Source organism: Nerophis ophidion, linkage group LG18 (assembly GCF_033978795.1).
Source record: "Nerophis ophidion isolate RoL-2023_Sa linkage group LG18, RoL_Noph_v1.0, whole genome shotgun sequence".
NCBI classification, from domain to species: Eukaryota; Metazoa; Chordata; class Actinopteri; order Syngnathiformes; family Syngnathidae; genus Nerophis; species Nerophis ophidion.
The window spans coordinates 31,073,059-31,086,678 of NC_084628.1; the positions used below are offsets into that span (position 1 = coordinate 31,073,059).

Consider the following 13,620-nt stretch of genomic DNA (forward strand, 5'->3'; position numbering starts at 1 on the left):
CCTCCAAGTCAGAGTCCATGGTTCTTGCCCCAAAAAGGGTGGAGTGCCATCTCCGGGTTGGGGAAGAGACCCTGCCCCAAGTGGGGGAGTTCAAGTACCTCAGAGTCTTGTTCACGAGTGAAGGAAGAGTGGATCGCGATATCGACAGGCAGATCGGTGCGGCGTATTCAGTAATGCGGACGCTGTATCGATCCGTTGTGGTGAAGAAAGAGCTGAGCCGGAAGGCAAAGCTCTCAATTTACCGGTCGATCTACGTTCCCATCCTCACCTATGGTCATGAGCTTTGGGTCATGACCGAAAGGACAAGCTCACGGGTAAGATCAAGGGTACAAGCGGCCGAAATTAGTTTCCTCCGCCGCGTGGCGGGGCTCTCCCTTAGAGATAGGGTGAGAAGCTCTGCCATCCAGGAGGAGCTCAAAGTAAAGCCGCTGCTCCTCCACATCGAGAGGAGCCAGATGAGGTGGTTCAGGCATCTGGTCCGGATGCCACCCGAACGCCTCCCTAGGGAGGTGTTTAGGGCACGTCCGACTGGTAAGAGGCGAAGGGAAAGACCCAGGACACGTTGGGAAGACTATGTCTCCCGGCTGGCCTGGGAACGCCTCGGGATCCCCCGGGAAGAGCTAGACGAAGTGGCTGGGGAGAGGGAAGTCTGGGCTTCCCTGCTTAGGCTGCTACCCCCGCGACCCGACTTCGGATAAGCGGAAGAAGATGGATGGATGGCTGTATGGACATTAGTCAATATACACAAGTATCAAATAATTATAGTTACATATTACTTACACAAGGCAGTATTAGTACGTATCCAGTTACAAACGTGTCCGCATCTTTCCACTTACTGCTTAAACGGGAACATTATCACAATTTCAGAAGGGTTAAAACCAATAAAAATCAGTTGACCGTGGCTGATTTTATTTTTCAAAGTTTTTTTAAAAAATTATACCCGTCCTGGAATACCCCTAAAAAAGAGCTTTAAAGTGCCTGATTTTCGCTATCTGCGAAGCCACTGTCCATTTCCCTGTGACGTCACATAGCGATGCGAATACAAACGGATGGTGGATAGCACAGCAAGATACAGCAACATTAGCTCGGATTCAGACTCAGATTTTAGCGGCTTAAGCGATTCAACAGATTACGCATGTATTGACACGGATGGTTGGAGTACGGAGGCAGATAGCGAAAACGAAATTGAAGAAGAAACTGAAGCTATTGAGCGAATAGCTATTGACACAATTCGGCCATGTTTGCCTTAGCATCGCCGGTAAAATGTGCAGACCAACGATTGGAAGTTTCGCATCTTATGACACTGGATCAACTTAAATCCGTCAATTGGGAAGTGTTTGTTTGGCATTAAATATGGGTGGAAGGAAACGCTGGATGCAAATACAGCTACAAATGTACATACAACTAGCCTAAATAGCATGTAAGCATCGATTAGCTGGCAGTCATGCCTCGACCAAATATGTCTGATTAGCACATAAGTCAATAACATCAACAAAACTCACCTTTGTGATTTAGTTGTCTTTATCGTTGGGAATGCATCTGCTTTGAGTGTCGCAGGATATCCAGACATTCTTGCAATTTCTGTGCCATCTCTGTCGTAGCATCGCCGGTAAAAACCAAACGAGGGACTTTCGCATTTTTTGACACTGGAGCAACTTAAATCCGTCGATTGGTAAGTGTTTGTTTGGCATTAAATGTGGATGGAGGGAAAGGCTGGATGCAAATATAGCTACAAATGAGGCATAACGATGCAATATGTACATACAGCTCGCCTAAATAGCATGTTAGCATGCCGTGCTAATCGATGCATCTGTTACACCCTCCGACAACACACGGACGAGGCAAGGTACCGCAAAACAGTAGAAAGAACGGAAAAATAACAGAGCTGATTTGACTTGCTGAGTGTAATGTGGTGGAGAAAATGGCGTTGACTACCTAGGTGACGTCACGTTCTGACGTCATCGCTCCGAGAGCGATAAATAGAAAGGCGTTTAATTCGCCAAAATTCACCCATTTAGAGTTCGGAAATCGGTTAAAAAATAATATGGTCCCTTTTCTGCAACATCAAGGTATATATTGACGCTTACATAGGTCTGGTGATAATGTTCCCCTTTAGCTTCATGCTTTTCTTCTATTTGATCAAAGCCATTTACAAAAGGCAAACATGCCATGCTAAATGGGCTTCTAGGATCTAGCAGCTACACAACAGCTTAGCACACCATAGCACACAAGCTAGCGCAGGTAATAATCATTGAAAAATAAACGGTGACATTTGTCAATATAAACAAGTATCAAATAATTATAGTTACATATTACTTACACATACAAAGTACCTGAGGCAGTATTAGAAAGTATACAGTAACAAATATGTCCGCATCTTTCCACTTACTGCTTAATATAATAATAATAAATAAGTTAGTTTTTTTTTTTATCACTACCATTGTTCTGTTTGACTCATTTCTAACATCCCACATAATTAGATAATACACCTATGTATGATTCCTGCTGATATCGCATCAGATCAGTATCGTATCGGCCATTACCCAAGAAAAAAGTGGAAGCGGACACCAATAATCATCACCCGATCTTATGTCGACGTGAGTCAACATAAGCTGGGCTCCAACCAGCCGTGCCAGCTCGTCGATGCTAAGTGTAGATCAGCGCCTATCATAGCAAGCATGAGAGAGTCACAGCCTGTCACTGTCCTCCTCAGGTCCTCTCCCTGAAAGCTGGGAACAAGCCATTACGTCCGAGGGTGAGGTCTACTACATCAACCACAAGAACAAAACCACTTCCTGGCTGGACCCACGACTCGACCCGCGTTTCGGTGCGTTGCCGCTCAGTCTCACTGTCAACAAAAACAAGGCTGTTGCCGTAGAAACGGCTCGGCAGAGCACGTTTACGTCTGCTTGCTTAAACTACCTCACCACTCTGTCGACCATTTTGGTGCTCAATCGACAGCTGAGGTGGCCATTAATGCTAACACACACATTATTGTACTTCTGAACTTCTGGGGACCTCTTTAGGGCCACCCTTTCGAGATATATAAAGATGTGTATTTACAACATTAATAACATATACATTTTATGCAAATATAAAAAGGTAAGCTTTTTTTGGAATTGTTTTTAATCTTCATTATTTACTTCAAGTTATTACAGAATGTCTCTATATCATATTTATTTAGATTTTTGTAATTAATTTTGGCCTAAGGGGGCCCTTTTCAATTTCTGACACACACTTGTTATTACATATGTTGACCAGAGGGGGAGCACTTTTAAAAGCGACACACAGTCAATTAGAAAAAAATCTCTACTTTTTGGGACCACCCTCGTTTTGATAGATTTCACCACCAGGGGTGCAAGTGAGATGCAAGAGTTTTCCATATTGGGACCATGATTTATGTCCTCACTTGTTCACACCTCCTCATATGGACGCTACTTTTACTTCCTGATGTCTCAAGAAGGGTATAAAAAACAAGAACACACACACACACACTTCACTTGTTTAACCAAGTGAAGTGTTGACATTTAGTCATTGTCTCTGAATGAAACTACGAGCAGGAGATAAGATCCTTGGTCATTGGTGCGTACAAATAAATAAATATAAGGTTTGTGCCGAGGTGAACACGACAGACTGGATTGTCAGTGCGCACACACAAACACACACGCGCACGCACACACACACGCACACACTGGGCATGATGAGATATTAGTTATTATCTTAACTATTACTGCATGTATATTTTATCACAATAACAATGCAAATTTTTTAGTGGCTTCTTGTGAACTTTCTTTGTGTATGTGCACGTGCCACCTGTGCGCATGTGTATCTACGTGTGCACATCTTACAGTGATGAGTGAAAAGCATTAACGTCAGACTACAGACTACTATTAGCGATAGATAGATAGATAGATAGATAGATAGATAGATAGATAGATAGATAGATAGATAGATAGATAGATAGATAGATAGATAGATAGATAGATAGATAGATGGATATATATATATACATAAATGTGTATGTATATATATATGTATATATATATACACATATATATATATATACATATGTATACACATATATATATAAACATACACATATGTGTATGTATATGTATATGAATATATACACATATATACGTGTACATATATATGTTTATATGAGTATATTTACACATATACACTGTATATTGAATTGCCGCAGGGCATATAGTATGCGCCTGCCTTGAATTACTGCCGGGTCAAACTCGCTTCCCAAAATAATTAGCGCATGCTTAGTATTACCGCCTGGTCAAACTCGTGACGTCACGAGTGACACTTCCCCCGTCATCATTTTCAAAATGGAGGAGGCCGATTTCAATACCGTTAATTTGAAATTGCATAAAGGGGAGAAGATTAAGAGCTATTCAGTAGGATTTAAGGTCCTAGCTTACATCACACTCAAATTTTTACCGCATACCTTTGGTAAGTGCTGGAGTGAGAAGAGGTTTTAAAATAATTAGCGCATGCTTACTTTTACCGCATGCCTTTGGTAAGCACAGGAGTGAGAAGAGGTTTTAAATTAATTTGCGCCCCGGTGGAAATTCAAGGAAATGCGGTATAGTATATGTATACATATATGTGTATGTGTATGGATATATATATATACATACATACATATATATATATATAAATATAAATAAATATATATATATATATACGTATACTGTACCTACACACATATGTACATACATGTACACATACAGTACACACCTATATAGTATACGTTCATATTCATACATACATACTTACATATGTATACATACACACACATATATACATACATATATATGTATGTATATATGTGTGTATACCCATACACATCTATATATACATATATATATATTAGGGCTGCGAATCTTTGGGTGTCCCACGATTCGATTAAATATCGATTCTTGGGGTCACGATTCAATTTAAAATCGATTTTTTTTTCAATTCAACACGATTCTCGTTTCAAAAACGATTTTTTCCCGATTTAAAAGGAGTCTGTATTCATTCAATACATAGGATTTCAGCAGGATCTACCCCAGTCTGCTGACAGGCAAGCAGAGTAGTAGATTGTTGTAAAAAGCTTTTATAATTATAAAGGACAATGTTTTATCAACTGATTGCAATAATGTAAATTTGTTATAAATATTATACGAACCAAAAATATGATTTATTTTATCTTTGTGAAAATATTGGACAAAGTGTGTTGTTAAGCTTATGAGGTGCGATGCAAGTGTAAGCCACTGTGACACTATTGTTCTTTTTTTCTTTTTATAAATGTCTAATGATAATGTTAATGAGGGATTTTTAATGACTGCTATGCTGAAATTATAACTAATATTGATACTGTTGTTGATAATATTCATTTTTGTTTCACTACTTTTGGTTTGTTCTGTGTCGTGTTCGTGTCTTCTCTCAATTGCTCTGTTGATTGCAGTTCTGAGTGTTGCTGGGTCAGGTTTGGTTTTGGAATTGGATTGCATTGTTATGATTGTAGCTGAGATAGGCGCCAGCGCCCCCCGCGACCCAAATAGGGAATAAGCCGTAGGAAATGGATGGATGGATGGATGGTATTGCTACTGTTTTGTTGGATTTATAAAAAAAAATTTTTTTTTTTAAATACATTTTTAAAAAATGAGAATCGATTTTGAATCGCACAACGTGAGTATCGCGATTCAAATCCAAATCAATTTTTTCGCACACCCCTAATATACATATATGCATATATATATATATATATATATATATATATATATATATATATATATATATATATATACATATATATATACATATATATATATATATATATATATATGTATATATATATATATATATGTATATATATATATACATATATGTATATATATATATATATATATGTATATATATATATATATATATATATATGTATATATATATATATATATATATATATGTATGTATATATATATATATATGCCCTTATGTGGGCCTACCGAGGATGTCGTGGTGGTTTGTGCAGCCCTTTGAGACACTAGTGATTTAGGGCTATATAAGTAAACATTGATTGATTGATTGATATTGATATATACATATATATATATACATATATATATATATATATATATATATATGTATATATATATGTATATATATATATATATATATATATATTGATATGTATATATATATATATATATATATATATATATATATATATATATATATATATATATATATGCATATATATATATATTGGTCTTGGATGTTTTTGTGGTTTAGTAGTTGTGTACTTGTTCACTTGGTCTTTGTTTTTGTTTCTGTTGTTTAGTAATTGTGTACTTGGTTGTTGTTTCTGTTGTTTAGTAATTGTGTACTTGTTTACTTGGTCTTGGTTGTTGTTTCTGTTGTTTAGTAGTCATGTACTTTTTTTACTTGCTTTTGGTTGTTGTTTTACTGTGGGTCACCTATGAATGTGTGTCAAATATTTGACTTTTATGTATTGATTTGATATCATTCACTCATTATACAGCCTGAAATTGATAATATTTGTCAGGACTGCCTAGTTTGTAGTACTTGGTACTCAGGAAGTACTCGTCAACATTTTGTCTCCCATCCGGTTCCTTGGCATCCCATCACATCCAGTTGTGTGTGTGTGTGTGTGTGTGTGTGTGTGTGTGTGTGTGTGTGTGTGTGTGTGTGTGTGTGTGCGCGTGTGTGTGTGTGTGTGTGTGTGTGTGTGTGTGTGTGTGTGTGTGTGTGTGTGTGTGTGTGTGTGTGTGTGTGTGTGTTGCGGCCGCAGACAGGCTTTGAGTGCGTGCCATCTTTTTATTGCTAATCTCTTGCAGACTTTTTCCTCTCCAACAAGTCCAGCCTGAGAGAGGGCGGGGCTAGGAGGCGGGGTTTAGGGAAGAAAGTAAAAGTGAGAGGATAAGCATGTGGTGTTTTAGTTCTTTGTCAGCGCCTACGTGTCACATGATGTGCCGCTTCTCCGTGATGTCATCCTCTAACTCTCTCTGGATTCTTTCTGTGGGGACTAACTTAGTCTTGGCAAGGACATATTCATCAACTTCATCCATCTTTCCTGTAATGTTGATCAAGGAGATCCATCTTTACTCAAACATTGATCAACGAGATCCATCTTTACTCAAACATTGATCAACTACATCCATCTTTACTCAAACATTGATCAACGACATCCATCTTTACTCAAATATTAATCAACTATATCCAACTTTACTCAAATATTGATCAACTACATCCATCTTTACTCAAACATTGATCAACTATATCCATCTTTACTCAAATATTGATCAATTATATCCATCTTTACTCAAATGATGTTCCACTACATCCATTGTTACTCAAATATTGATCAACTGTATCCATCTTTACTCAAACATTGATCAACGACATCCATCTTTACTCAAATATTAATCAACTACATCCATCTTTACTCAAATGATGTTCCACTACATCCATTGTTATTCAAATATTGATCAACTACATCCATCTTTACTCAAACATTGATAACTACTTCCATCTTTACTCAAATATTGATCAACTACATCCACCTTTACTCAAACATTGATCAATTACATCCATCTTTACTCAAACGTTGATCAACTACATCCATCTTTACTCAAATATTGATCAACAACATCCATCTTTACGCAAATATTGATCAACAACATCCATCTTTACTCAAATATTGATCCACTACATCCATCTTTACTCAAATATTGATCAACTACATCCATCTTTACTCAAACATTGATCAACTACATCCATCTTTACTCAAAATTTGATCCACTACATCCATCTTTACTCAAAAATTGATCAACTACATCCATCTTTACTCAAACGTTGATCAACTACATCCATCTGTACTCATATTGATCAAATACATCCACCTTCACTCAAATATTGATCAACTACATCCATCTTTACTCAAACATTGATCAACGACATCCATCTTTACTCAAATGTTAATCAACTACATCCATCTTTACTCAAATATTGATCAACTACATCCATCTTTACTCAAATGATGATCCACTACATCCATTGTTACTCAAATATTGATCAACTACATCCATCTTTACTCAAATATTAATCAACTACATCCATCTTTACTCAAACATTGATCCTCTACATCCATCTTTACTCAAATATTGATCAACGACATCCATCTTTACGCAAATCTTGATCAACAACATCCATCTTTACTCAAATATTGATCCACTACATCCATCTTTACTCAAACATTGATCAACTACATCCATCTTTACTCAAATATTGATCCACTACACCCATCTTTACTCAAACATTGATCAACTACATCCATCTTTACTCAAACGTTGATCAACTACATCCATCTTTACTCAAACATTGATCAACTACATCCATTTTTACTCAAATATTGATCAACTATATCCATCTTCACTCAAATATTGATCAACTACATCCATCTGTACTCAAATATTGATCAACTACATCCATTTTTACTGAAATATTGATCAACGACATCCATCTCTACGCAAATATTGATCAACAACATCCATCTTTACTCAAATATTGATCCACTACATCCATCTTTACTCAAATATTGATCCACTACATCCATTGTTACTCAAAAATGGATCAACTACATCCATCTTTACTCAAACGTTGATCAACTACATCCATCTTTACTCAAATATTGATCAACTACATCCATCTTTACTCAAACATTTATCAACGACATCCATCTTTACTCAAATATTAATCAACTACATCCATCTTTACTCAAATATTGATAAACTACATCCATCTTTACTGAAATGATGATCCACTGCATCCATTGTTACTCAAATATTGATCAACTACATCCACCTTTACTCAAATATTAATCAACTGCATCCATCTTTACTCAAACATTGATCCACTACATCCATCTTTACTCAAATATTAATCAACTACATCCATCTTTATTCAAATATTGATCAACTACATCCATCTTTACTCAAATATTGATCCACTACATCCATCTTTACTCAAATATTGATCAACTACATCCATTTTTACTGAAATATTGATCAACGACATCCATCTTTACGCAAATATTGATCAACAACATCCATGTTTACTCAAATATTGATCCATTACATCCATCTTTACTCAAATATTGATCCACTACATCCATCTTTACTCAAATATTGATCAACTACATCCATCTTTACTCAAACATTGATCAACTACATCCATCTTAACTCAAACGTTGATCAACTACATCCATCTTTACTCAAACATTGATCAACTACATCCATTTTTACTCAAATATTGATCAACTATATCCATTTTCACTGAAATATTGATCAACGACATCCATCTTTACGCAAATATTGATCAACAACATCCATCTTTACTCAAATATTGATCCACTACATCCATCTTTACTCAAATATTGATCAACTACATCCATCTTTACGCAAACATTGATCAACTACATCCATCTTTACTCAAATTTTGATCCACTACATCCATCTTTACTCAAACGTTGATCAACTACATCCATCTTTACTCAAACGTTGATCAACTACATCCATCTGTACTCATATTGATCAAATACATCCACCTTCACTCAAATATTGATCAACTACATCCATCTTTACTCAAACATTGATCAACGACATCCATCTTTACTCAAATATTAATCAACTACATCCATCTTTACACAAATATTGATCAACTACATCCATCTTTACTCAAATGATGATCCACTACATCCATTGTTACTCAAATATTGATCAACTACATCCATCTTTACTCAAACATTGATCCACTACATCCATCTTTACTCAAATATTGATAAACTACATCCATTTTTACTGAAATATTGATCAACAACATCCATCTTTACGCAAATATTGATCAACAACATCCACCTTTACTCAAATATTGATCCACTACATCCATCTTTACTCAAATATTGATCAACTACATGCATCTTTACTCAAACATTGATCAACTACATCCATCTTTACTCAAAATTTGATCCACTACATCCATCTTTACTCAAACATTGATCAACTACATCCATCTTTACTCAAGCGTTGATCAACTACATCCATCTGTACTCATATTGATCAAATACATCCACCTTCACTCAAATATTGATCAAATACATCCATCTTTACTCAAACATTGATCAACGACATCCATCTTTACTCAAATATTAATCAACTACATCCATCTTTACTCAAATATTGATCAACTACATCCATCTGTACTCAAATGATGATCCACTACATCCATTGTTACTCAAATATTGATCAACTACATCCATCTTTACTCAAATATTGATAACTACATCCATCTTTACTCAAATATTGCTCAACCACATCCATTTTTACTCAAATATAACTCAACTATATCCATCTTTACTCAAATATTGATAAACTACATCCATCGTTACTCAAACATTGATCAACTACATCCATCTTTACTCAAATATTGATCAATTATATCCATCTTTACTCTAATATTGATCAACTACATCCATCTTTTCTCAAATATTGATAAACTACATCCATTTTTACTCAAACATTGATCAACTACATCCATCTTTACTCAAATATTGATCAACTACATCCATCTTTACTCAAATATTGATCCACTAAACCCATCTTTACTCAAACATTGATCAACTACATCCACCTTTACTCAAACGTTGATCAACTACATCCATCTTTACTCAAATATTGATCAACTACATCCATCTTTACTCAAATATTGATCAACTACATCCATTTTTACTCAAATATTGATCCACTACACCCATCTATACTCAAATATTGATCCACTACACCCATCTATACTCAAACGTTGATCAACTACATCCATCTTTACTCAAACGTTGATCAACTACATCCATCTTTACTCAAACATTGATCAACTATATCCATCTTTACTCAAATATTGATCAACTACATCCATTTTTACTGAAATATTGATCAACGACATCCATCTTTACGCAAATATTGATCAACAACATCCATCTTTACTCAAATATTGATCCACTACATCCATCTTTACTCAAATATTGATCAGTTACATCCATCTTTACTCAAACATTGATCAACTACATCCATCTTTACTCAAATTTTGATCCACTACATCCATATTTACTCAAACATTGATCAACTACATCCATCTTTACTCAAACGTTGATCAACTACATCCATATTTACTCAAACATTCATTAACTACATCCATCTTTACTCAAACATTGATCAACGGTATCCATATTTACTCAAATATTGATCAACAACATCCTTCTTTACTCAAATATTGATCAACTGTATCCATCTTTACTCAAACATTGATCAACGACATCCATCTTTACTCAAATATTAATCAACTACATCCATCTTTACTCAAATATTGATCAACTACATCCATCTTTACTCAAACATTGATCAACTACATCCATCTTTACTCAAACATTGATCAGCTACATCCACCTTTACTCAAATATTTATCAACTACATCCATCTTTACTCAAACATTGATCAACTACATCCATCTTTACTCAAATATTGATCAACTACATCCATTTTTACTCAAATGTTGATCAACTACATCCATCTTTACTCAAATATTGATCCACTACATCCATCTTTACTCAAATATTGATCAACGACATCCATCTTTACTCAAACATTGATCAACTACATCCACCTTTACTCAAATATTTATCAACTACATCCATCTTTACTCAAACATTGATCAACTAAATCCATCTTTACTCAAATGTTGATCAACTACATCCATCTTTACTCAAATATTGATCAACTACATCCATCTTTACTCAAATGTTGATCAACTACATCCATCTTTACTCAAATATTGATCCACTACATCCATCTTTACTCAAATATTGATCAACGACATCCATCTTTACTCAAACATTGATCAACTACATCCACCTTTACTCAAATATTTATCAACTACATCCATCTTTACTCAAACATTGATCAACGACATCCATCTTTACTCAAATGTTGATCAACTACATCCATCTTTACTCAAATATTGATCCACTACATCCATCTTTACTCAAATATTGATCAACGACATCCATCTTTACTCAAACATTGATCAGCTACATCCACCTTTACTCAAATATTTATCAACTACATCCATCTTTACTCAAACATTGATAAACTACATCCATCTTTACTCAAATATTGATCAACTACATCCATCTTTACTCAAATGTTGATCAACTACATCCATCTTTACTCAAATATTGATCCACTACATCCATCTTTACTCAAATATTGATCAACGACATCCATCTTTACTCAAACATTGATCAACTACATCCACCTTTACTCAAATATTTATCAACTACATCCATCTTTACTCAAACATTGATCAACTAAATCCATCTTTACTCAAATGTTGATCAACTACATCCATCTTTACTCAAATATTGATCAACTACATCCATCTTTACTCAAATGTTGATCAACTACATCCATCTTTACTCAAATATTGATCCACTACATCCATCTTTACTCAAATATTGATCAACGACATCCATCTTTACTCAAACATTGATCAACTACATCCACCTTTACTCAAATATTTATCAACTACATCCATCTTTACTCAAACAGTGATCAACGACATCCATCTTTACTCAAATGTTGATCAACTACATCCATCTTTACTCAAATATTGATCCACTACATCCATCTTTACTCAAATATTGATCAACGACATCCATCTTTACTCAAACATTGATCAACTACATCCACCTTTACTCAAATATTTATCAACTACATCCATCTTTACTCAAATGTTGATCAACTACATCCATCTTTACTCAAATATTGATCAACTACATCCATCTTTACTCAAATGTTGATCAGCTACATCCATCTTTACTCTAATATTGATCCACTACATCCATCTTTACTCAAATATTGATCAACTACATACATCTTTACATCTTTACTCAATTTCTATATACAGTATGTATATATATTAGGGGTGTGGGAAAAATTGATTCTCATTTTTTAAAAAATCTATTCTTTTTTTAAAACTTTTTTTTTTTTATCAATCCAACAAAACAATGAAAGTGAAAGAATTATTATTTATTATTATTTTACTTTAACATTTTATAAAATGACATATTGTTTTACCTAAAAAAGTGTCTCATCAGGAGACCATCTTATTAACATTTGAAGTTTCCTAACCTGAACTACTTTAAATGTAATACAGTGTGTGTGTGTGTGTGTGTGTGTGTGTGTGTGTGTGTGTGTGTGTGTGTGTGTGTGTGTGTGTGTGTGTGTGTGTGTGTGTGTGTGTGTAGCATGATGGTCTGATAAGCGAGCGTGAAGAAGACAAAAGGCAGACGGCATTAACTTAGTTTCTTATCTCCTCCCTCAGACCAGCACCTCCAGCCGCCCTCATGTATGCTACACACCCACACACACACACACACACACACACACACACACACACTCCGCCTCCTTGTGTGCGCTATCAGGCTGGCCGTGAAATGAACCTGTCCTTGGTCTACTATCTCCTCCTCAGACCCAGCGTCCATGTTCCTCATTG

General features: G+C 35.2%; 1 protein-coding gene across 2 annotated transcripts in view; it reads left to right on the forward strand.

The window, feature by feature from the left end:
- yap1 (Yes1 associated transcriptional regulator) overlaps positions 1-13,620 on the forward strand; it is an 88,170-nt gene that overhangs the window by 44,582 nt on the left and 29,968 nt on the right. The window contains exon 4 of one of the 2 annotated variants that reach the window (XM_061877977.1): positions 2,714-2,827. The exons of the other annotated variant lie outside the window; for it this stretch is intronic. Within the exon in view, the coding sequence (XP_061733961.1) occupies positions 2,714-2,827 (114 nt within the window). The remainder of the gene's footprint in view (positions 1-2,713; positions 2,828-13,620) is intronic. 2 annotated transcript variants of the gene reach the window in all.